The following is a 26,704-nucleotide window of genomic DNA, read 5'->3' on the forward strand; positions in this document are numbered from 1 at the left end:
TGGATGGAATATGTACTTCTGGTAAAAGGGACTTTATTACTGATTTTAAGGAGGAAATCTCTGTATGACTGACTGTAGACTGTATGGGAGGTGTCTGGAGGTAACAACCATGTCACATGAGCTATGTGAAACAAAAGGCAAATAGTAGACAGGGTAGCTGAATGTACTGAAAAGGAGGATATTGGGTCAGTGAAAATCATCAAAGTTACTTAATAATACTAGTAACTTTACATTTAATATGTGATATAATCATTTTAATATTTAACTTCCCAAATTTTAAAAGCCAATATATGGGACCTATTTTTTTTATAAATTTGTAAACCCCCCCCCCCAAAGTCCGCCTGGGCCAGATACCCTTAATACAGTGAGGGAAAAAATCTTTTGAACCCCTGACATTGGCAGCCCTCTCAGCTCATTACCTGTATAAAAGAGACCTGTCCACAGAAGCAATCATTCAATCCAGATTCCAAACTCTTTACCATGCCCAAGACCAATGAGCTTTCCCAGGATGTCAGGGACAAGATTGTGGACCCACACAAAGCTGGAATGGGCTACAAGACCATCGCCAAGCAGCTGGGTGAGAAGGTGACAACAGTTGCAATTATTCGCAAATGGAAGAAACAAATTAACTGCATATCTCTCTCGGTCTGGAGCTCCTCGGGGAGTTTCAATGATAATGAGACGGTGATGAATCAGCCCAGAACTACTCGGGAGGAACTTGTCAATGATCTCAAGGCAGCTGGGTCCATAGTCTCCACATAGTAACACACTACGCCGTGAAGGACTGAAATCAGCTGTGCCCGCAATGTCCCCTTGCTCAAGAAAGGCAATCTATAGGCCCGTTTGAAGTTTGCCACTGAACATCTGACTGCTTCAGAGGAAGACTGGGTGAAAGTGTTGTGGTCTGATGAGACCAAAATCAAGCTCTTTGGCATCAACTCAACTCGCCGTGTTTGAAGAGGAGGAATGCTACCTATGACTCCAAAAACACCGTCCCCACCGTCAAATATGGAGGTGGAAACATTATGCTTTGGGGGTGTTTTTCTGCCAAGGGGACAGGACAATTGCACCGCATCAAAGTGAGGATGGATGGGCCATATACCATCAAATGTTGGGTGAGAACCTCCTTCCCTCAGTCAGGGCATTGAAAATAGGTCGTGGTTGGATATTCCAGCATGACAGTGATCCAAAACACACGGCCAAGGCAACAAAGGATTGGCTCAAGAAGAAGCACATTAAGGTCATCGAGTTGCCAAACATCAGCCACGAAACATTAATGACTTGGAGAGGATCTGCAAAGACAATTGCCAAAAAAGGTTTTGCCACCAAGTACTAAAACCAGTTTTTCAAAGGGATCAATACTTATTTCCTTCATGGAAATTCAAATTAATTTATAACTTTTTTTAAACGCATTTTTCTGGATTTTTTTGTCATTGTTTTCTCTCACTGTTCAAATAAACCTACCAAAGAAATTATAGACTGATCATTTCTTTGTTAGTGGGCAAACTTACAAAATCAGCTGGGGTTCAAATAATTTTTCCCTCACTAGAACTCTGGCCTGCATCCACCTACAGACACCACGGAGGACTTGGTCCCGGAAGCACTGAAATATGGTTGTTAATGGTTTTGTTTTAAGGAGTCTGAATGTTCTACCATGTGTTAAAACCTATATGGAAACTATGTGTCAACCTAATATATTATTAGTTTCTTAAAATTCTAATTTTATTTTAAAACATTTTATTTCATTGTATTCGTTACTTCCAATGTTCGAGTTGTATTATGGTTAAGTCTAGATGATAAATCTGAATCGCTGCTTCAAGGTTCACTGTTCAGTTAAATTAGCATCAGCAGCCAGTTGACATGACATCAAAGCTTAAACTCTAAAAACTGAATGAGGCAACAGAAATCAGTCCATCCAACTTGATGTAAACAATGTCAACTAACTTTTATTGGCCCAATAATGTTATATATCTTGTTCGATGCTGTCACAATATCACAAATGAATTGCCTGCTTTTTAAAACCATTCTTATCATTATTATGATTGTTCAGTGGCCTGGATACTAAACGGTACAGTCATAATAAAGTTCATATGATATGGATCTATTTCCATATTGTCTGTTAGTGTGGTGAGCAACAGGATTTTTCCATCCAACGTAAGATGAGTTGATCCTGACGGCGGCTGAGTCTGGCAACAGTAGACGTCACACGTCTTCCATCCTCCCCACCTGTCGACACAGTAAGAGAAAGAAGCTTCATCAAGAAACCTTAAGACCTTAGAAAGCACCCGGTCTGCATTAGGAGTCTCAGTCACGTGGTCAAATCAAGTCTATGCTCTTCATTTTGAGCATGAATTAAAACTAGTAGGTATTCAGTTTTCACGTCACAGTTCTTTCCTGTTGCTTAGACAAACAACCCAGACTGTTGTATATGCAGCAGTGACATAAACAAGGCAAGTGAAACTTTAAACAAATTCTGGACACGAGGATGAAATTGCTCCTAATCACTGCAAAAACAAGACAGAGAATGCACTAAACTAAAAATCTATAAATCAATAAGCGCTCATTATTCTCCCATCACTGCTCCTACCAGCCTGAGACACAGAAGCTCTGAGTTGGGATGTTTGTGCTGCTGCAGCGTGACCTGGGCCACAATGTTTGCTGTCAAATTACAATCAAGCTGAATACGGCGTTTTACTGCAAACTGTGCTCCAGACTCTGTGGCTCTAAGAAAATAAAAAGCATTTCATCCCTTCCAGCCACCACCCCAACAGACAGACAGACACACACACACACACACACACACACACACACACACACACACACACACACACACACACACACACACACACACACACACACACACACACACACACACACACACACACACACACACACACACACACAGTCTTTAGACCAGCTGCTGCTGTCTGACAAGCTGATGATGATGATCCTGTTTTTCCCCCTCCTTGTTTGAAAGTATGTTGGAGCAGATGGCCTGGAGAGGCAGGGGGAATGTGTTGGAGAGACTGGGGAATGTGCCAAGCGTATGTGTGTGTGTGTGTGTGTGTGGTTTCAGTTCGCGTGCCTCCCCACTACCCTCTGCCCTTCATGGCGCCAGCTCCACTTCCCCTCCACTCTAAACATCTGGTGTCTGGGACTTTGAGAACACACACACACACGCACGCACACGCACACACACACGCACACACACACACACACACACACACACACACACACACACACACACACACACACACACACACACACACACACACACACACACACACGGGAAAAAGCCCTCAGCTCTTCAATGTCTATAAGAGCAACATGACTGTTAGTAAAGCTCGGAGTTAAGCACGGGAAAGTGTCAAACACAGAGAGTGTTGCACATATCAAATATCTACTTCAAACGTTTATTAACTTCAGCCTGTTGAACAACTAAAAACCTGTTAAACATTGTTTTGGTGTGCACTCAAGTCTGATTACCATGTTTACACCAGACAAAGAACTGCACCAAGAGGGACAATGAACTTGAGTTTGATTCTTTTAAACCAAATCCTGTAGGTGTGAAAGCACGCTAAGAACCTGGTTCTAGGATGGCGATTCCATCCAGAACCAGGCCTGGGTCACAAAAGGACATTCATGATACTACCACATATGTTGGTTCATAGACACTGACTCACAGGTTCAAGTCAAAGACACTCAGATATATTGGCTTCCTTCGTCCAGAGCTTTGACCCAGCTGTGGAAAAGTCAGCCCTGATCCCTCAAAATGACCTTTACCTTAGAGAAGGATCTGAGACTTTGGGTTCTATGAGCTCTGTTCTTGCCATGCAGGCAAGTAAACAGAAGTTCTCATTCACTCTGCATGTTCACAGGCTTGTAATGTGACACACCTATAGGAAATGCCGACCTGGACTGAGTAATGTGTTGGGAGCTGATTAGTGAGCGGACAGTAAAGAGTGAGACCTGACTTCCTCAGGAGGATTTTCCCTGTTTCCCTGATCAGCCTCACCTTCCTCTTCTTGCTCCGGCCCTCGGCCTGCAGAGTCCTGGTGCACTGCTCCACACACTGAGAGAAGCTCAGGCTGCTGTGGTCGGGGCTGTAGTCCAGCTCGGCCAGCTGAGCCAGAGACAGGATGTAGTTGCAGGCTATGCGCAGTATGGCCAGCTTCGACAGTTTCTGACCATAGGAGTAACACGGAACCTGGGGAGAGGGAGCAGAAGTTGTTTATGTTGGACTGTCCTGCATCTCTAACGCCTGACGAGTGACTCTGATCTGTTGCTTTTTCAGGACAGACACACATTCTGACCTGCTTCCTCAGAGCCTCAAACGCTGCACTGATGGTGTGGACGCGAGTCCTCTCCCTGGCGTTGGCCAGCAGCCTCCTGGTCTGCTGGATGGCCTTGACCTCTGGAAGGCGCCCAGGTCTCTCAGTGCTCAGGCCAACTTGCTTCTTTGGAGATTCCTGAAGAACATAAGACACTGTTAAGATACATACATCCAATAGGACGTGACTAACCAGGCTAAGTCTAAATCTCCTCACAAAGCATAAATTCACCTTGGGTGACTGGCCCTCGGCCTCCACGTGCTCATGGCAATGGGAGCTTCTGGGGTCAGCTTGGCCTAGCAGAGACGGATCCAGTGAGATGGCCTGGTGGCTGGGTGAAAGGCTGTGGCTGCTGCTGCTGCTGGATGTGGTTAGAGGGAAGGTGGGGTGGAAGCCCAGCTTGAGTCTGTTGGACAGAGGCTGGGAGATGGCTGAAGGCCAGTGAGAGACCTCTGAATGAGAGAACTGGGAGGCAGGCACCTGGGACAGTTTAGACATGATGGCAGGCACATGAGTGCTGATCCTCATGTCTATGGCGCCGCTCTGAGTCAGAGCCATGCCACCTTCTGGGCGCACCAAAGCCTGATATCCAGCTGTCAGGTCGGACTTTGCCTCCTGGATCATCAGGTGCCTTTGAAGTGGAGTCGACCCGCTGAGGTTACACGTCTGCACCTGGATGTCATCCGTATGGTCCAAGTCAGACATGTCCGCTGGGAAAACAACCGTGCTCTCTGGCTCAGGACTGCTGAACAGCCTTTTAGGTTCTCGGGACTTCCTCTTGAATCGCTTGTTAGTCCCCGGCATAGAAATCAGCACTGAGTCCTTGCTGATGGATGTATTCCATGTTTTACTGGCTGAATGAAGACTCTTCATTTTCTAACAGTCAGTGTAACAAACAGGCTGAAGGAAAATAAATGTCCTAAAAAGTAAAAGTTGCTCAATGTCTATCAGATGAGACTAAAAGTGGCCCTGCTGTATAATCAAAGTGCACATATTCAACCAGCAGAGTTCTGTTCACTAGGACGCTATGAACCCCGGCGTTCAGCTGCACAGACAGAAGCTGTACAGCTGTGTGTTACTTTAAATGTAGTGCCGGCTCCTCTGTGGCTCCGCTCTGTCTGCATAGTGGCATCCTGAATAATCCACATTAGTACACAAAGCTGTGGAACATCTGCTATATTCTGCACAGGCACGTCCCGCAGGACGGAGACTCACGGGGAGCTTTTCCTCAGCTATGAAGCTTCTCCTTCTGCGTAAACAGCCAGGGCCTGTGCTCAGAGCTGCTTACAGTGGAGCTGTCTGAGCTGGCTCCAGTCAGTCTGCATAGCAGCGTGAATACACCCCCCCCCACACACACACACACAACGAGCACACACGAGCCGCTTCAGGCTCGCAGCTGCTGGACGCTGTAATGGCAACGGCAAGTTGAACAGGCAAAAAGGGCGGCCTGAAGCGGCGCCGTGTCGTGGACACAGAGAAAGACGTCCAGACGCTGGTAAACTTCAGCGGCAGTCCCCGATGAAACTTCACCAGGCTCACGCACACGCTGCCCGGTAACTGCGCATCTCCCGGAAAAGAGCGCACAAAGCTCCGGTTTTGCTCGACACTTCTCCGCGGGATTCGATGTCCACACCAGTTTTCTAATTCCTCTTTTAATTCAGAGCTTCATTTGTCTTTGCTCTAACAGCTGCGTTTTCTGAGTTGACTCCGGCAGATCCTCCGGGTCCGAGCTCGCGCGTCTCTGCGCAGGAGTCCGCGTCTCCGCTGGAGATACAGATAAATGCGCGTGCGGGAGGACGGAGCAGACAGCTCAGTGGTTGACGAAGAAAGAAGGGGTTCGCGCTCTCCTCCAAGTGTGGTGGCGTCGGACTGGCCTCCCCCCCTTCCTCCACCCGCTGGAGTGAGAGAAGAGTAGCATTGACTGGCTTGGAGCAGAAACCACCTGGAGAATTATCTACATTTACCGTCACCAGGAGCAAGCAAAGCATTTTAACAGGGCGTCCATTAAAGCACAATCATAGAACTATCGACATATCCTCTGACCTTCTGCTCTGCCTGCAAGTTCCAACCCTAAACAAACCAAAAAGATTTTTGTAATTTATATCGCATTTATGGTAAAATATTGTTTTTGCAGGTCTTGTAACTTTACTTAGTTCAATAATTGTTAATGATTACATAAGGTTTGGTGTCGTACTCAAAAATGATTCTTGCCCTGAACAAAACATTTATAATTTTTAAGTATTATGTATGAAAAATAGAATTTCAAATGGTTGTGTTTTTTAAACAAACATAACGCAAATATGCTGAAACACATACTATGTGTAAAAAAAAAGTAACCTTTACCTGAATCGGGCATAACCCTAACCTGACTGAAAGACTTTACATTAAATGTCACCTCTTACCTAGTATTTATGTGATACAATTACATAAAGTCTGAGTTTTAGGCTTGATTATTTTCTGTGGATAATAAACATGGATATTTTGAATCCATCAGATAGCAATAGAAGTAAAGACTGACTGATTTTTTTAATTAGACTAATTAGAATAGACAATTTTTATATATTTTGAATGATGTTATTGCTTTTATTATATTATGACATATTGTTCTTTTTCTTGTGCAGCTCTATAGATGATCATGATCCTTGCGCACCAGCATAACTGGTGCCTCCCGTAGGTGGCATAACAATAACACCTTCTGTTCTCAATAGAAAGAATTATTCTCAACAAAAATGACATGCACCTGCTTTTGCCACATGCCTGGTTGCGGTTGTTTTTACTGCCGCTACATAGGTTTGTAACCTGTGGACCTCTTTATGGTTTCCTTGGACACAATGCTGGACCCTGCTTCCTTGTACAAAAAGCAAAAGTCAGTCACAGTCTTCCATTAAAGTATCTCACTGAAGTTCTGAAACACTGATTTTATTTTGGATAAATGTTTCTATTCTACATGTTTTCTTCTTGCCTTTTAGGCATTGCGAGAGAATCAGCTCAGAGATACAGTTAAGCACCGATAAAGGTTCATAAATTACAGTTGGGGTTTGTTTTGGAAATGATGCAGGATAAAGTAAGAGTGAGGCAGCAGCTCTACAGGGTCGGACACAGACATGATGAGGTCATTGGCAAAGCACATGACAGGTACAGGGGTAAACATACACAAAATCACCAAACACATTCACACACACACACACATCAGCCTTCCAAGAGATATAGCAACTAGACTTGCTTAAGATTGTTGAAGATTCTTCTTTCGTGACCAACTGTAACCATAGGAACCCAACAACACATGGTCATGATAATGATCCACACATGACAAGTCTCTTCACTTCACTTCTTCTCCTGCAAGGTCCGGAACTTGCAACCAAACAAACACAAGCAAACATCTTAAAGAACTTCAGGCCAGTCCTCTTGTCACAGAGCAGAGCCAGTGGATGAGTTACAGCTGAGATGAGCAAGACTCTCTGTATACCACCAACAGACAACAGATTTATGCTGTGTCATTGGTTTCTTCAAACTGTTCAGGGTACAACAAAAAAATCCAGTTCAAAATATCTCAGAATAGTGTTTGATAACTTGAGGAAACAGTTTCAATGCATCAATGATGTTTGTTACACATTGTATCAAAAGGAAAGTTACGTGTTAAACAAGTGTTTCATTCATTTACTAGGTGTCCTTCATTAGTCCAGTGGGTTTCTGTCTGCTGTGCTGTGTTCTGACCACAGTGTGAAGCTGACCAGGCCAACCATGCATGATAACAACTGTTTGTGCCCTGCAACACTTCCCACAAGCAAGGCGGCAGAATTCAGTTTTAAGTGTCTGTAGCAAAAATAATGTTAGAGCAGAAAGAGAGAAGACCAACTGTGATGGACTCCTTAGCTGAGGAATCGACAGTGATGTCAAATCAAGAACTACATTAATATGTTGCATATCTCACAACTGATTTGCTCATTTAAATTCTTTGGACTAAGTCCAGTAAAAAACAACCTCCTCCTCCTTCTCTCAACAACATGCCAATAACATGCACCTGCTCTCACTGATGGATTCTGGGTCACTTTTACACTCCTGTAAATTTAATTTTACAGTACAAACTTTACTGTGATTATACCCTGCAGGCTGCCTTTACCAGGAACTGAACATAAACTGAACAAAGTCAGGACAACAGCAGCCTAATCACATCGAGAATATCTTCACTCCAACATCAACTTCACCTAAAAGCAAGCGACAATGAGGACAGGCAACATGAGAATAGAGGACACCTATGTAGCTCAGTCACACCTGTGTTTCTTCTTGTAGCTGGGCCAGCGACACACGGGGCAGCAGTGTCTGCCCCCCGCCAGCCACACCACGATGCACTGCTGGTGGAAGGCGTGGCCACAGGGCAAAGCCATAAGTAGCTCCTCGCTCACAAAGTTCTCGAGACACACCACGCACTCCGAGCACTGCAGGACATCACAGGGCCACGCCGACCTATCACAATGTTGCTGGCTAGATTCAACTTCACACGGGAGGCTAGCGCCCTCTGGTATACCTTCAGCTGATGAGTTGTTGTTCCTGTGTTGACAACAGTAGGTGGAGTCCATTTTCGTGTTTGCACACAGTTGTGTGTCACTGTCCTGAGTACACAGTGACTTCTTGTGCCGTCTGTTTCTATGTAAAGGTCTGCTGGGACCTGCAGGAGGAGAATCTGTGCTCCCTGTGTCTGAATGTGAACCACTGGAGTCGCTATCCTGTTGTTGGCCCACAACTATGAACCTCCACGTAGGCAGGGCTTTGATGTAGTCTATATTCACCAATGGTCGTAGCCAGAGATCAGGAAATGCCAAGCGCTCAAAGAGGAAGTTAGGATCATCTTCCCAGTCTGAGTGGTCAGATGGTATGTGCTGCAGCGATGCAATTGGGTGGAGAAGGTAGGACGTGTACCAGTCCCACAGACTAGCCAGCCATTCCAGGTTTGTGGAGCTGTCCTCTTGGCCCCTGTTGCCACAGCGGCGTTTCTTCTCAAAGTAGTCGACCAGCAGACCGTGGGCCAGGTACGTGGACAGAAAGAGAGCAGGGTGGGATGAGTAGAACGTCCAGTCGGCTCTCACCAGGCTGGCCAGTGTAGTGGTGTCAGCGTAACGAAGCAGCTTCAGGCTGTAGCCGTACAGAGTGTCCAGGTAGGACAGCTGGAGAAGAGCCTAGAGAAGCCAACAGGCATCAATAAGTCAAGAACTATGACCATCAACTCCTCTGTCTAGATAAGAAAGTATCAGTGAGGTTAATCTATAAAAGATGCAGGTGTAACATATAGTTAGTGGGAGAGCTGGCAACAGCTACAGAAACTATTCAAAATATTCATATTTTTAAGAAGTGTGCTATTATTTTTCTCATTCATATATTTCATACTTTTAAAGTTATTAAGCTCGTTTCAGCAAAATCCTCCCATTAAAAAGAATGGAAAACCATTTTCAAATTCTTTTTATCTTTGTCTAATTTCAGCGTTAACTACTTCAAAATACTTAAAGCTACAGACACCATTTAAACTACAAAACAATCTTCAACTATTTAACTATTTATCTCTTGTCCAGCTTTTGAATATCTTTAATAGTTTCTGAGTAATATCAGTTTAAGTATAGGGTGGTTTTTGAGAAATTTTCAATCTATCAATATAACCTTTTTACTAAATTATAATCATACTTGTCTTCTTTGTAATGATGTGTCTGGCTAAGCCATTAGACTTACACTTTAGTCGCTATCGACCTCAAAGCACAGAGAGATCCTGAATTTCACCCATAGACTCTAATGATAAATTTTACCAGATGTCTTGAAGAATTGCAGAAGGAGATGAAATCTGAAATTTGAAATCACGACTGTGGACACAATCTTTGGTCCTAAAACATAAAATTCACACCAGTTGCTTATTAAAGCCTTGGGATTTATAAAGTGAAGATATTTTTATGAGAACCTTTATGGTTTTGCTGTAACAAGCCTGTTAAGCAGGGGTGCAAATCAGCTTCACCACAACTAACTGAGCTGATATGTGGAGGTTCTTGCCTTTTCTACCAATCCAGATCTTTATCTTAAATACCACTAATTCTACTTTTGATAATAGTAATGAGCCTAATTTACGGTTTAATTACCAACACACATCTCAGATCCTTTCTGTATAGAAGCAAACAAAATCTTTTTTATATATATTCTATATTTACACAATGTGCAACAATATTTCTGTGCAACATTTGTGCAAACCGGTGTGCAATAACCCTTCCAGTGACTTCATACTCACGCTACCTGTACTGTACTGCGTTGTACTGTGCCAACACGAAGTGTCTTTTTAACTATTTTTGATTATGTCTATGTATTCCTCTGCAATATAATTGCTGTTGTGTGAAGTGATTTCCCTGCTGTGGGACTATTAAAGGTTTTCTTATCTTCTTATCTTATAATTTATTAGCAATATTTCTGTTTTATTTTGCATTTTCAGTCTCAGCATTAATATCTTATAAGAGTAATAGTATAGTAAGTATAGAGTTAATAAAAAGCTGACAATTTCAACAGTAAAATGCAATTAGCATTTAAAACAATCTTTATCCATCTAGAGAAAAAATTTCGGTTTTGTCCTCTTTCTTATATAGAGATATTCAGCTATAATTTTAAAACTGGGAAAACAAATAAGGTCGGAGCTCAAACATTGAGACTGTGGACACTGTTAAATACCTTGTACCTAGTACAGGCAGAGACAGGAAGAGACTGAACAAGCTGGTTCAGAAGTCAGAAGGATGTTTGCTCAACTAACATCCATGATGGAGAACCCTTCCTACTCTCTGCACCACACTGTAGAGGCTCTGACCATCTCTTTCAGCTCTAGACTGTTACACCCACAGTGCAGAAAGGAGCGCTACCGCAGGTCATTTCTCCCCACAGGCATCAGACTTTACAACACTGCACTGCAGTGACACTACATTTACACTGCACACAAATTTTTAATTGCTGTGTTACTACATTAAATCTCCCATACATGTGCAATGCACCATACATAAATGATGTTGATACAAACACAAATATTTTACATACACAAATGTTGTAAAAATTATCTTTTAGTATTTTTTAATTCTATTTGAGTGCCTTTTCTTGTTCTGTTTTCTTTTTTTCTTGCACATTTCAATACCATTTTTGTTTCTGTTTTGTTTTTTCTTGCATATGTCAATGCCGTTTTTGTTTCTATCTTGTTTCTGTCTGTTGTTTTTGTTCCCGATTATATCACTGCTGTAAACAAAGAAATTTCCTCACAGTGGGATTAATAAAGTCTGATCTTGTCTAACGTAATCTAATCTTAATGTTTCAGCATTTCTTGAGGAATAACTAACATTACAGCATTCAGCAACATATGCAGATTTTTAGTGCAATGCTTTATGGGTAATGGTAAATAGTGAGTCATTGTTGGCACCCTAACTGAAACATGTATGGGAAGGCAATGACTTATTATTTCGACTTATGACTATTAGAGTGCTTTTGCTTTAGGTTAACACCTTTTGAAATTTTACAACTTTCAACCCAAGTACATTATGTTAAAATTACAACATATTTATAATCTCGATTCCCCATCTGGAGAAAGATACAAGTCAAGTCATTTCAAAATAATAGCTCCTACTCTGCAACTCAGCTATCCCATAGGTGTTCTAAGGGATTCAGGTCCGGTGAAAGTGTTATAGCATATTTTAAATGCATTATGATAATTCACACCGAAAGTTAAATATCCTCAATTTTTTGTGATTAGTGTATATTATAAAACAGAAAATTTCCTAAAACATCAATAATACAGTTGAACATTGGTGATACATTATGATAAATTATGACAAATATCTTTTTTTTTGGAATTACAAATTTATATTTTAACGTTGTTGTATAAACATGTCTTAGATGGGAGTCGAACCCAGGCCTTCCCTTCTAAAGTCACAGACTTAAGCCATTGAACCACAGGATATCTAAGGCAAATAAGGACTTAGCGGAAGTGCTTTCTCCCGATTGATAGAAATACTTTTAACAACTTGTACTTTGTACTAAATACTTTTAACATGTTGTAGCAGCCCAGGGGGGCTATTCCCACCTGAACCACTAAGGCTGGGTAAAGTAAATGTTCTTGTGTTTGTAGTGTTATAGTTAAAGTTAGGATTTAAGTGATGTTATAACTTTGGTGAAATTAATTAAGCATTTTGTTTATGTGTATGTGTATTGTGTTCTTGTTTTTAGTGTGCTGCACCCTGAGGGAGGAGAGTGTGCATGTGAGTGACCCTCAAGGCGCAGTGATATATTAAATGTGTGAAAAACAAATGGGATTTGCACTTTGCTGAGGGAGTGTTGAAAAAGCGCCAATCTCGTCTTGTGCCTAGAAGTACTGTACCGTTCTGATGTTAACTTTTTTTTAAACAAGGCAAATGTTAATGTTTTAGTACAAAATCATGTGTCAATCATTAAAGCTATAAGTAAGATGACAAAGCTAAAGGGCCATAAGTAAGATGACTAAGCTAAAGGGCCATAAGTAAGGTGGTAAGCTAAAAGCCATAAGTAAGATGGCAAAGCTAAAGCGCCATCTAAGCTTTAATAATAGCAAGATACTTAAAAAATTTTCAATGAACAAACCGCTGCTTTTTAAAACAGATTTTAAGGTGCAAACATGAAGAGTCTAATGCAAAAGTCATGTACCAATCATTGCAAGGGTCACTCCTTCTCACACCAGTTTTTGGATGCAGATGCAAGAACTATAATAATAAAGTTTAGAAAAAGGTAATAAAACAATCTTCAACTATTCAACTATTAATCTATGGTTCAGCTTTTTAATATCTTTAATACTTTCTGAGTTATAGGAGTTTAAGCATAGGGTGGTTTTAGAGGAATAGCGTGAGCTAGAGTGCGTGATGTCACAGATAGAGTTTGAAAGCACGTTTATTTAGGACAGAATTTTTCTCTTTAACTCATCACTACAGCCACAGTTTTCACTCTGAACATAATTTTCTGTATCTGCCTTAAAGTGCAGAAAGTTCCGAAATTTCTCCTATACACTCTAATGCATTTGTCTTTGAGGCTTTTCAGGAAAAGCGCAGAGGGACTGGCATTTTTAAATTGCGACTGTGGCCACAATTCTTTCTCCTCAACAGTTGCTCATTTAAGCCTTGAGATTTATAAAGTGAAGATATTTTTAATAATCCTTGTGGTTTTGCTGTAACAAGCCTATTAAACAGGTGTGGAAATCAGCTTTACTACAACTCACTGAACTAATATGTGGAGTTTCCTGCCTTTGGAGAGCTGTCTCCATGACAACGGTGTAGCTGCAGTAGATCAGTCATTGAGCTGCTCAGTAACACTTTGATTGACAGGTCAACCTCTGTTGCTGAAACGCTCTACGGCTCAGTGTCCACAGAAGCTCTATGCATATAACTGATGAGTTCATTACACTGTCCATTCCTTATCAGAGCAGGTGTACACATTCACCTTTTTTAAACTACCTGATCTTTCTTATATAGGTATATTTAGCCATATTTGTAGTATGGCTAAATTGTATTGTAGTAATATAAGCAGGTATAATAAGTATTTCTGCACGCTAACAGAAACTGGTGTGAGAAGGAGTGACCATTGCAATGATTGAGGCATGGTTCTGTATTAAGATGTTCACAGTTGTCTTAGGTTTACACCTTTGAGACTGTTGCAACATTAAAGTCTTCATTAAATAAAATATGTTAAAATTACTATTCCAGTAGTATGTATACTGCTCCTCTGAGCAGTACTTTAAGCAGCTAGTGTGGCTGAGTGGCAAAAGAGCGTAACTCTGATGCAGAAGATTCTGGTTTAAAACCTGACTAGAACAAGTCTTTCAACAAAATTCAGAAGAAGTATTTACAGGACTGTAGTCATGTGCAAAACAAACAGAAATAAAACTGCTTTTGCTTTATTTGTGCACAATTAGTTCTGCAACTTTTTCTTTGCAGATTTGATCAGCTATACATTCAACTCATCAGGTAGTTTTAGTAATGTTTCAACTGATTAATTACAAATAGTTAATTAGAATAATTTACAGTATAATAAAAAACCCACACTCCCTCCCTCAAAATCTTTTCACAATAAAATCAATCCCATTGCTTATTAGAATGTTTTCTGCTTTTGACTGGATAGTTACTGACACTGTTTTAACTTTACCAGGTAAGTACACACATCGTCCAAATCTTTTTAGAATTAAAGCATAAGCATTAGCTTTTGTAGAAAATGAAAGTGTTTTACACTTTAACAATGAAACACACATACACATTTTCAAAATAAAAGCACAATTTCAGATCTACAGCTTTATATAGCAATATTTCTGCTTTCAGCTGGTTTATTATGAGTTTGTTATATTATTATAATTTTTTATTATATTATACTATTTTACCAGGACACACTTCCTCCATATCCTTTCAAAATAAAAGCAACAATGCCAATCTTTAGACTAAATAGCACATTTTCTGCTTTGACTGGTTAATTATGATTAGTTAATGAGACTATATTACTGTATTACTATATTAGCAATTACCTGCACATGCTTCCTCCAATGCTCCACCTTTTGCAAATTTAAAATTCAACTGCTCCCTCTGCAGCTACTGTCAGCTTTTTTAAATGTTTCCACAACTTTACGCTATTCTTTCCGCTCTTGAACTCTATTTACCTATTTTGATACATTTAGCTATATTTCATCAAATTCAGCAGTCCTTTACATACTTCCTTCATTTTAGCATTTCTTGAATTTTAGCAGATCTCTTTGACCTTTCCTTAATTTGAAATTCAACTGCTTGAGCTTCTTCTGAAAATATTCACTTTTTCCCATCTAGAGAAATGTTTGTCCTCTCTCAGCTATGATAGACTGTGGCTCATGGTATAAATCCTTGACTCTGGAGTGGGAGGGCTGGGTTTGATTCCTTTGTCATGTTTATGCATTCACCTCGTATTATAAATATATGGATTTCCTTTACATAAATCGAGTTATATGCTTCAGCGGTTACTACGGCTCTGCAGTTAAGGGTTTGACCCTGATGGTGAAGACTCTGGTTCAAATCCTGATTAAGGCATCAATAAACATGTGGGATTATTTGCTTTATATGAAATTATTAAGAATATATGCAAAACAGACATTTAGATTTATTCAATTATGCATTCAATTCCAGCTGTTGTAAATGTTTACTTTCAGCAATTCAGCTTGGAAGCATTCACTGTGCATTTCCTTTTTCTACTTATTCTTACTATTCCGCCCGTTTTTCGGTCGCTATCTACTTTTCAACACTTCTAGAATCATTGTTCAACTTTCTAATTGTTAGTCATCTTCAGGAGATGGGGGCTATTACTTTTCAAGTTTTCAGCTTTTCAACTATTAACGTTATTCAATTTTTTTCATAGTTTTTTATAATGGTCGTCTGTGGGAATCATCGTTCAACTTTTTGTCAGCTTGCCTCTTTTCATCAGCGCCTGTCATCAACATACTTTGCCGTAGAAACGCCATTTAATCTTCAAATCAGTGTCCTCTCTATCCTTTATCCTCTATCTTTTGTAGTTTTCGACGTGTTTAAATATCGTCTGGTTTTTGGTGCTTTTCAGCTTTTTTATTAGTGTGTATTGCGTGAGCTGGAGTGGGTGATGTCACAGCTAGATTGCGAGGGCATGTGTTTTTAAAACAGAACTTTATTCTCCACACGCACAAGGATTAGCTATGGAGTTCCACAGGGTTCTGTGCTGGGTCCAATTCTGTTTAGCCTATACATGTCTCCTCTAGGTGAGATTATTAGAAAGCATTCTATTAATTTTCATTTTTACGCAGATGATACTCAGCTATACATGTCCTTGGAACCAAATGAAACAGATCAACTAGTCAAAATTCAGGGTTGTTTAAAAGACATCAAATCCTGGATGTCCCAAAACTTCCTTCAACTAAACTCAGATAAAACCGAGATTCTTATTGTTGGGCCTAAAAATCTGAGAGAGACACTATTGAGTCAGATAGCCACCCTGGATGGCATAACATTAGCTTCAGATTCTACTGTGAGGAACCTTGGTGTCATGTTTGACCAGGATCTCTCTTTTACATCATACATTAAACAAATCTCCAGAACCGCCTACTTCCACCTTAGAAATATAGTTAAAATCAGAAGCATCCTCTCTCAGAGCGATGCAGAGAAACTGATCCATGCATTTGTTACCTCTAGGCTGGACTACTGTAACTCCTTACTCATAGGATGTCCTAACAGCTCCTTAAAAAGCCTACAGCTCATTCAAAATGCTGCAGCCAGAGTTCTGACAGGACATAGAAAGAGAGATCACATTTCTCCTACATTAGCTTCTCTGCACTGGCTGCCTATAAAATGTAGGATAGAATTTAAAATTCTCCTACTCACATACAAAGTACTCAATGATAAAGCTCCTTCTTATCTTAAAGACCTTATAGTTCCTTATGCTCCCAGCAGAACACTTCGTTCTCAGAGCGCTGGGCTACTTGTGGTTCCTAGAGTGTTTAAATGTAGAACAGGGGGCAGAGCTTTTAGCTACCAAGCTCCTCTCCTCTGGAACCAGCTCCCTCTTCAGGTTCGAGAAGCTGACACACTCTCCACCTTTAAGATTAGGCTTAAAACCTTCCTTTTTGATAAAGCTTATAGTTAGAGATGGTTCAGGTCACTGGCAATTATTGTTAGTCACAGGAACCATCTCTTAGTTAAGCTGCAATAGACATAGACTGCTGGGGGACTTAATTTATACACTGAGCTCCTCTTTTTCCTTCTACCTCCTCTGTCCCATAACCTCCCATCATTGTCCCATGTTTAACTAACCTTGTCTCTTTCTGTCCAGTAGTTGTGCTTCTCTCTCCCCCCCCCCCCCCCCACCCCCACCCCCACCCCCACTCTTTCTCCCTCTCTGTCCTCACCTACAGGTATCATTGGACTCAAAGTTTGGTGTCTGTGATGGGCAGCTGCGGATCCAACCATCCTGCCTGCATCCAGTCCGTGGTCCTACCATCCTGCCTGTGCTCTGTTGTTGCTTGTTGTTGCTTGTTGCTGTGCTTTTCTATTTCTCTATCCTCTCACCCCAACCGGTCGAGGCAGATGGCCGCCCACATCCAGTCTGGTTCTGCTGGAGGTTTCTTCCTCGTTAGAGAGGGAGTTTTTCGTTGTCAACGTTAAAACGTTGACAAAGGTTAAAAAGCTGACCAAGGTACATCCTTGAGAATCTCAAAAAAATCTAAGATGATAAAAAAGACATTAGACTCATACATCTCACAGTTTCTGTGGAAAACCAAGCCACCACGAATTAGTTTAAAAACTCTTCAAAAATCCAGACGCTGCGGCGGCCTAGAACTACCTAACATCCACCACTATTTTCTTGCCAATAGACTGAACCATGTCCACAAATGGATAAAACCCATGCCAGCAGACTCCTCCTGGATAGACATTGAACAAACATTTTGTGGAAATATTAAAGTTGCAGATCTGCCCTTTATCAGCACCAAAATCAAACATCATAGTTGTTACCAGAACATTAGCATAAAAGCATCTCTGCAAGCCTGGTGGGAGTTTCTTAAAATTAATGGGTCTTCGCTTACTCTTTGCCAAAACACACCTCTCTGGAACAATCCAGACATCATACAAAACAAAAAGGCAATACACTTTCCAACTTGGCATATCAAAGGGATAACACATCTGAAACATGTTTTCACAAGAGACAAGTTTACCTCTTTTGAAGAACTAGTGTCTCACTATGAAATCACTAGTGCCAATTTCTTAGAATACCAACAACTAAAGTCAATACTTAATGCAAAAAGTAAGAATACTGCCATCCACATGCAACCACCACCAGTAATAGAGCGATTTATTGATATATCAGGGAAAAGGACAGTATCCAAAATCTATATCTTAATTTCCAATGTAGACCAGACAGTGAGCCTTCCGATCTCTAAATGGGAAGCTGATCTCAATATCACCACTAATTACACGTTCTGGAATAACATATGTTCTAATTTATTCAGAATGACAAAAAATACAAATTTACAACTAATACAATACAAAATTCTTCATAGAACTCACTATACAGGACAAAGGATGTTCCAAATGGGTCTCACAAACTCAAATATTTGCCCTCACTGTACAGATAACACAGCAGATAGATTCCTACATGCATTCTGGTCATGCTCACCTGTGCAGCAATTTTGGCAAAGAGTATGTGAACACCTGTCAACCCAGTTAAGCTGTCCAATCCCAGCAGCCCCTGCACTTTGTCTTCTAGGAGATCTAAGTGGGCTTGATCTAGAGACAAACTCATCACACACACTTCTTTCTGCCCTCTGTGTCGCAAAGAAAATCATCCTCATGAACTGGAAAACTAAAAAAAAATTAAGCATTACTCAATACCTGAACAGCTTGTTAGATTATACCACCTTAGACACATTGTCTGCTTCATCAAATCAATGACCAAAACTATACTCTGATTGATTCCATTTCCAGGTAAGGATGCGTGGGGCTCGGGTGCTGCGTCATGTCTGGCACAGTGGTGGGGGGGTGACTGGTGGTTGGTGGTGCCTGCCTGCCTAAGGAACCGGGACGGGTTGGTGGACTCAGGGCTGGCCGCATGGGTCCCCTGCGGTGGGGGTGTGGTGGCTGCTGGGACCGGCGGCCCTGTGCCGGGGTGGGACCATTTTGAGGGTTGGCGTGTGCCTGTCTCCGGGGAGCCGGAGGCGGGCCTCCCTGCCGGTGTGCGGGGGCGGACCTGGGGGTGGAGACCTGGGTAACCTGCGTCCGGGGGACTCCCTCTGGGGGTGCCTGCCTGTGCCCGGAGGGGTGTCTCTCCCCTGGGACGCTGCCCCTGCTCGGGTGGGGCGCTGCCTGCCCTAGCGGTCCGACGCCCTCTGGTAACTGCTCGGGCCTGTTGCAGGGGGGGTTGGCGGACTACTCAGGCTAGAACCTTCATTGGGCCCTGGGCGGAGGCTGGCCCTCAATGCACAACCGCAGAGTATGTGTGTGGGTTTGAGTGTCACACTACACGGGGCGAGCATGGGCATACTTGAGCGAGAGAATGGGTAAGTGTGAAAGAAGGGTGAGGATGGCTCTGGCTGTGCTGCGTGTGGCGCCTGGGCAGTAGTACTGCGGTCCCTGGGTCTCGGCTGTCCCTTCCTGGCTGGGGGTTGTGGGGGGTGGTGGGATAGGTAGCAGAGCCAGTCGGGAACCTGGCTCTGCGGACCCTGGTGCTCTGCTTCCCAACTACATTTCTCCGCATTCATCCACTTAGGTCTGCAAGGGGCGTCCTGCTGATGGAGGGACCAGGGCTACTGGGAAGTGGTTCCGTCCCTTCCAAGTGGGATGCTCTGCAGTTTTAATTGCATTAGTCATACACACTTGTCCAGGAATCTGGGGGCTCCTTCCGGGGGGGCCAGTAGACTTCCCATTGATGGCTCTGTCTGCTGGACCCCCCGGAGAATTGGGTATCTCCCAAAGTTCCTCATACTTAGCTACATACACATACATTTAGGGCCGGGGGTGGGCTCTTTCACTGGGGCCTGGGGCTCAGGCCAGTTGTGGCCTCGGCCACTGGCCCTGATGGAGAGATCACCACCCAGTTTTAACTGCAAAAAGACATTTAGGGCGAGGGGGGGCACTGTCCGGGGGACACACCGTCAGCCAGCGGTTGTGCTCCTGGAGGTGTCACCCACCTTCAGTGCACTTTAGTTCCACACACTCACGTCCAAGCTGGGTTGCAGGGTTCTGGGGTACCTATTTCTACTGCCCTCTGCCTCCCCCGGGTTGGGGGGGTTGGTCGGGGCTCGGGAGGAGCTGCGGTCCCTGCCTGGGGCCACATGGACGGCAGGCCGGAGACCTACCCTCCCCACGAATGTGATCAAGCGAATGGTGTGGGTGGGAGAATGTATCTGAGAGTGCATTGGTTCACGTATGATTGACTAGTTTGTTGTGAGAGAGTCTATGGTGTGTGTGTGTGTTGATGTGATGATGTGTGTTGCACATGTGGATGGGTGTATGCGTCTGTGTTTGTGTGAGTTGGTATGCCTGTGGTGCGGTTGAAGTGTGGGGGGTCCGGTTTTTCGCCCGGGGTACGATGATCGTCTGCCGGGGTGGTCTCTTTTCTGCTGACCCCACCAATTGCTGGCCTTGTGCTGCAGGCCGCTGTAGCGCCAGGGGATGAGGTCGGGCCGATGGGGTAGGCCCCGCTCCGCCCGTGTGGGGGTGGTGGGCTGGGGGCGGGCCCCACTCTGGGCGCGGGGGCATCTTCTGGCGGGCTCCCTACGGACCGTGGGTCCTCGGGCTCTACTCTTTCAGGCCGACCCTCCCGCCGGGGGGAGTGTTTGCCCCTGGTTCTCATGGGGCGGACAGCGTTGACCCCCGGTGGCCCACTCTGGCCTCGGGTGCTGTCTCTGTGGCTGCTGCAGCTCTGCCTGGGGGGCTCTGTGTGGGCGGCTTGGGTCGCAACACCTGCCCTCCTGGAACTGAAGGTGTGTGGGCTCCCTGGCTGCTAGGATTCCTTCCTCTGCTTGCTGGATGGGCGTAGTGGCGGAGCCCCTCACATCACCCTGGCTTCCACAAGTGGCATTGTTCATGCACCAACGTCTGCCTCACCCTTTGGGTGAATAATGATAAGCTACAGCCTTACTAACCTTGTAGTGGGACACTTTCCAAATCCAACTGTAAGTATTATTGATACTTATCACTACCGATATGAATAATGTGTGAATATGGAATTTGTGGTGTTGTATGTCATGACTTTTATTAAGTAGTATGGGATATGTATAATAATGCACATATGTATGTATATTGTATGTATATGTTTGTATTAGTATGTGCACATACCTTAGCACTATTATTGGTATTAGTATTAATCTCCAAGGTAAACCACAGTACAAAAATTGTTTAGTTATGAATGTGTTAGCCTAAGGTACATCCATGCTTCTTATTTATTTATTTTTTTTGCTCCGATTGTTTACTTAACAGATTTGCTTGGTTTCAGCAGCTGGTTGCACCCCTTATCCCCCCTCCCCCCCACCCTCCCGCATACACACCCTAAAGCAGAAACCTAACCTGTCCACCAACACAGCAACATCACACACATTTTGGATTAGCTAAATAAACCATTAAATAAACCATAAATCAGGAAGAGTATATATATTCTATATATACTCTTCTTGTTAAAGCAAAGCTGTCCATCACAATATGGCATTCAGCGTAATATATGCTGCTTGCTTAACTGCTGGACAGAACAAAAAAAAAAAAAAGAGAGGGAGTTTTTCCTCTCCACTGTTGCTGTCAAATTAAATGCTTGCTGTATGTGGGATTTGTTGGGTTTAGTTGTGTGAGGTTTTAAACCTTACTTTGTAAAGTGCCTTGAAATAACTTTGTTGTGATTTGGCGCTATATAAATAAAATTGAATTGAATTGAATTTAATCTGTTGCTGGTGGTGGTTGCATGTGGATGGGAGTATTCCTACTTTTTGCATTAACTATTGACTTTAGTTGTTGGTATTCTAAGAAATTGGCACTAGTGATTTCATATTGGGACACTAATTTTTCAAAAGAGATAAACTTGTTTCTTGTGAAAACATGTTTCAGATGTGTTATCCCTTTGATATGCCAAGTTGGAAAGTGTATTGCCTCTTTGTTTTGTATGATGTCTGGATTATTCCAGAGAGGTGTGTTTTGGCAAGGAGTAAGCGAAGACCCATTAATTTTAAGAAAATCCCACCAGGCTGTCAGAGATGCTTTTATGCTAATACTCTGGTAACAACTATGATGTTTGGATTTGGTGCTGATAAAGGGCAGATCTGCTACTAATTTTTCCACAAAATGTTTGTTCAATGTCTATCCAGGAGGAGTATGCTGGCATGGGTTTCATCCATTTGGGGACATGGTTCAGTCTATTGACAAGAAAATAGTGGTGGAAGTTAGGCAGTTCTAGGCTGCCGCAGCGTCTGGATTTTTGAAGAGTTTTTAAACTAATTCGTGGTGGCTTGGTTTTCCACAGAAACTGTGAGATGTATGAGTCTAATGTCTTTTTTATCATCTTAGATTTTTTTGAGATTCTCAAGGATGTACCTTGGTCAGCTTTTTAACCTTTGTCAACGTTTTAACGTTGATCAACTTTGTAATCTTATTCATCCTTTTAATCTACGTTTTGTCGTAGTCAATGTTTTGACGACAGCAGCTTATCAGCGTTTTGAGCCTTTTCGACAACAGATCAGCTCTCCCACGTAATTTATCTGAGTAATTACTATTTGTAGTTAAAAGGTCCAATATTCTGCTTTTCAATACTTAATATGATTTAGATCACCTCCCTGGATTCAAGCGCTCTGGCAGAGTGAGCTGTTTTCAGGGTTTAAAGTGAATAATTATTAGTTACCAAGGGTGCTCTTCAAATTAAAATTTTAAGTGGTAAACACTGGGAGTCAAACTGGCTTTGCTCTATATATGGTATTACAGTGTGTTACACTGCGCTATCCTGGGAAGTCACATCCCACCATGCAAGTCATAGCACGGTGCATAGATTTAGGGTTTACCATGCAGCAAGTAGGTGTGTCTGAACACAACCAAACTATGAAGGCATAAAGTACACAAGTAGTGTGAGTACATGCACCAAGAGTGATATAAATGTAGCAAAATGTCTACAAGGTTAATTCACTACTGAGTTTGTCTCTAAAAGAGACAACTGTACATGTGGACATTTGCTGCTGGACTGAGCGGTGAGAGCGGTGATTTTGACGACTGCCTACCAGAACAGGAAGCCAGGACACCAGAAGGATGGAGTTGTAGGTTCCAAGTGTTCGTATAAGAACAACAAAGCGTTTCACTGTAGCTCCCTGTCCATGACAATGAATACAAATTAAAAACTGATCATCAACACCGTAAGTATGTTTGTGTCAGTATCACATCACAATGCAGAAAAAAATCAAAAAGTTGTCTTCTTAAAAAGATGAGATTTCAAATTACTTTAAATGTATGTAAAAAGAATTAAAACTTAATAATTGTATACTTGTAGTTTTCTATCATCGTTATATAGTTTACTGGGTGAATTTATTAATGATCATATTCATAATCCAAATTTACATTCACAAGCACGTTTTACTACTTCAATTAAATTATTATTGTTAGACGCCCACCTGTTGGTACAGTCAGTCAAGAAGCTTGTGTTTGTATAAATAAGATCTTCATTATACAGTACCAACAAAATGAAAAAACAGGATGTAACCTGTGTAATGAAGAGGTCCATCCAGGCCAGCAAGTTGATGAGGACCAGACTGAGGACAAACAAATCATTGACCTCCGGTTGGACTGACCGCAGGAAGGTATCCATGGCTGCTAGAGACAGGAATTCACCCGTACTAAAGGAGGGAGAGGTGCAAAACAAGATGATGCATTTTAAAAGTGACATCAGGCCATAACCCAATAACATTTGTATGACATGTTAATACCTGTTGCCATAGCGATAGATGCCCTCGGGCATCTTGAGGATGTAGGCAGGGCTTTGTGTTATTCCGATCTCTGATAGGCTGCTCTGGTTGTCCCAGTAACGTATATCTACGAAGATGAATTCAATCCTTCCCGTGAATTTAACGGAGAGTGAGGAGAAGAAGGCAGGTGGCTGAGACAGGTGGGCGAAAAGGAACATCTTGATGGGGTGTGTCGGGTCTGGGCGCCACTCCTTCACCAGCTGCTTAGGCTGGTGCAGCATTTTGATACGATGTGCCACATGTGAAGTCATCCAGCGAAAGATGTGTTCTGTTTCTATGCGACGGCCGTTGTATTCCTTTAGCATGACTTTGCCCTTTGATGCTGAAGTCTGAGGAACAGACATAATGAGGGTTGAACGCTGCCAGCCGCGCCTGATACACGACCTAGTGGACAGAAGGCAGAACACTGACATGAGTCTAATGGAACTATAGTCCTGGAAGTTGTTAATTGTAGTACTGTTGGTTTAATTAAACCCTGACTGGTGAGTTAGGCCAAGTTGCGTAACATTAGTGTGTGAATGTGCTTTGAACGCTTTGAAAACCGAAGCGGTAGAAAGATCAGACCATTATTGCTTTTGTTGACATTTGCAAAGTGCCAAAACTGATATGAACGGCCTCATACCTGCATCAAGACTCAATTAATACTCTATGACCTCATTTCTGTTGCTCATGCCTATTTGAACAATCTATTAGTTCGAAGGCTTTGCTAATTAGCTGAGCACCATCTGAGTACGGCCCTGCTGCCCACCTTCTATCGTTAGAACAGTTGAACGTGCCGGTTCTGATGCCAAACTGAGACACTTTCTGAACCATTTTCCCCCAGTTGAAGTTACTGAGCAGAGCTTCCCGGTCCTGGGCAATGACCTGCAGGTATACAGTCATGTGACAGGGTCAAACAGGGAACAGCAGGGGCAACATGTCTGTATAAGTACACCTGTAACAGGGTTTCAATTATTTGACCTTTATAAAGACATTTTAACTGATAAGCAGAATGGTTAAAATCAATCTAGAACAGACATCAAAGATCAACTTGTGATTAATTGTAGAAAAATGAGACTCGGACAAGACAATGTGATTTTCCTGCAATTTGCATTGATGTGCCGAAATCATCACAAGTGCTTTTACCTGAACTAGCCAGATTCCATCTTTAGTGTCTTCCACTAATTCATAGAAGTGCATCTCTCCACTGAAGTGTGTGGTGCTGGAGTCTCCTGCCTCTTCATGCTCCTTCTCTTTCTTGATGGCTGAGTACAGCTCCCCATGAGTCAAGTCACCTGTGGAGCAAAGAGTTAAGGGATTATATACTCACATCCTCACATCCAAAGGTCAACATGCATACATCCCTATGTTGATTGGATTTATGACTAATGCCCTCCAGACAGGAATAGTCTATACACATTACTTAGTCTTGTATCCATCCATCCATCCATCCATCCATCCATCAGCTGAACGGCTTATCCTTGTAAAGGTTGGAGGGATGTTGGACAATTTAGATTGTCCACCTAACCTGACTACATGTTGAGTGTGGGCGGAAGCTGTAGTCACGCCAGTGTATTGTAGATTTAATCACTTAGTGACTCAGTGCAACTACATGTAGATACATGTAGATGGTTTAAATTACACCATATTAAAATAATTTCTTTAAGCTTAAAAGCTCTTTTAGACATCATTCATCTGGTTTTAACACTACTAAAATAGTTGTGTACCAGAGAAACGTTTAGTATGGTAACATTAATTACATTTTAACCATTTTGTTAATGGATGGCTGCTAATAATAAGTAAGACAGGTTACGGTCCCTTAACACTTAACTCAGCTGTGTTATTCCTAGATATGCAAATTAAGAATATTAAGACTTCTCTGTGGACATGAACATTGGTCTTAGTTATATCTAAGACATCAGTTTGACAGGAGCCTTAGTTAGTTAATTTGAGTATTAGTTTCTTTATTAGTCCTGTGTTCAGTAAGTAATGTCTGTAATGTGCAGTAATCACGTTTAATGCCTTTACAAGTTAAAATTCCAGTCTGACCAAAATCCAAGGACAGGACACAACAAACCTGTCACCACAGGTGTCAGCCTGACCCCAGTATGTCAGCTCTGTGTGAATCGAGTATGAAGCCCTGTGTTGACCAGAAGAAAAAAGCAAACCAAGTCCTTCAGGAAAGACACACAGCACGACCCTGTGATAGTTTCAGCAGGACACCCACTCACCCGAGGCCTTTTCCTTATAACGTGTATATTAATTTAAATGTCTTTGGTAGTTTACGCGGACATGTCACAGAAGTCTGACAGCAGACGTTAGTCACCTGATTTCTCCACCAGCTCGCTGACGTCCCTTTTCTCTGCTAACCCGGAGTATCCCAGTCCTCGACACTCCAGTATGGTTTTCAGCTTCTTATAACTGAGGGTAAATGGATCGACCAGCTGAGTAGCGAACATGCCAGTTTCATACCAAACTACCGCCTCAAAGATCCTCGCTAGCATGAAGAGCACTATAAAGTACAAAAGCAACAAGAAGAGCTTGAGCCACATCTTACAACCTGACGGAGCGGTGGCGGGACAAGAAAGGCCGCGTGTGATCACTGCACGTTGAGGTCAAAAACTAGGTTCATAGTCAGTGTCTGCACGACCGTCAGAGCTCGGTGTTGGGAGCTTGTTTTCCGACCATTGACGTCCAGGAGTCCTGCTAACGGTGACAGTTAGCTTATTAGCTTAGCGTCACAGTTAGGCCCGCGACCACCTACGCCAAAATGCGTCGCGAGGCCGGACTGTCGGCAGCACGCGCTAGTGGTCTCCGCCAGAGCAGAGCAGCAGGTGAGCCAGGGCGCCAGAGGTTCTTCAGAACATAAAACAATAACAACAAAATGGGATCTGCACTTCTCCGATCA

General features: G+C 42.6%; 2 protein-coding genes across 4 annotated transcripts; both read right to left on the bottom strand.

Moving 5' to 3' along the window:
* Window positions 1–1,920: 1,920 nt before the first annotated feature.
* atoh8 (atonal bHLH transcription factor 8) lies at window positions 1,921–5,219 on the bottom strand. The gene is made up of 4 exons (XM_029165960.3): window positions 4,563–5,219; window positions 4,314–4,469; window positions 4,016–4,207; window positions 1,921–2,226 (listed from the first exon to the last, which is right to left on the bottom strand). Exons 1-4 carry the CDS (start codon window positions 5,202–5,204, stop codon window positions 2,203–2,205), a joined length of 1,014 nt encoding a protein of 337 aa, XP_029021793.1. The 5' UTR covers window positions 5,205–5,219; the 3' UTR covers window positions 1,921–2,202.
* Window positions 5,220–6,097: 878 nt separating this feature from the next.
* Window positions 6,098–26,704, bottom strand: rnf103 (ring finger protein 103). Of its 3 annotated transcripts, none has more exons than XM_029165954.2 (8): window positions 26,123–26,704; window positions 24,943–25,091; window positions 24,566–24,681; window positions 23,779–24,201; window positions 23,556–23,688; window positions 23,080–23,166; window positions 8,604–9,505; window positions 6,098–6,226 (listed from the first exon to the last, which is right to left on the bottom strand). In XM_029165954.2, the coding sequence occupies exons 1-8, from the start codon at window positions 26,346–26,348 to the stop codon at window positions 6,142–6,144; spliced, it is 2,121 nt and encodes a 706-aa protein (XP_029021787.1). In that variant the 5' UTR covers window positions 26,349–26,704; the 3' UTR covers window positions 6,098–6,141. The 3 variants fall into 3 exon arrangements, with proteins under 3 accessions (XP_029021787.1, XP_055368550.1, XP_029021788.1); XM_055512575.1 differs by lacking the exon at window positions 26,123–26,704 and adding an exon at window positions 25,874–26,082; XM_029165955.2 differs by lacking the exon at window positions 6,098–6,226 and having other exon boundaries at window positions 7,230–9,505; window positions 26,123–26,702.

The sequence above is a fragment of the Betta splendens genome, chromosome 10 (genome assembly GCF_900634795.4).
Source record: "Betta splendens chromosome 10, fBetSpl5.4, whole genome shotgun sequence".
Classification (NCBI taxonomy): Eukaryota; Metazoa; Chordata; class Actinopteri; order Anabantiformes; family Osphronemidae; genus Betta; species Betta splendens.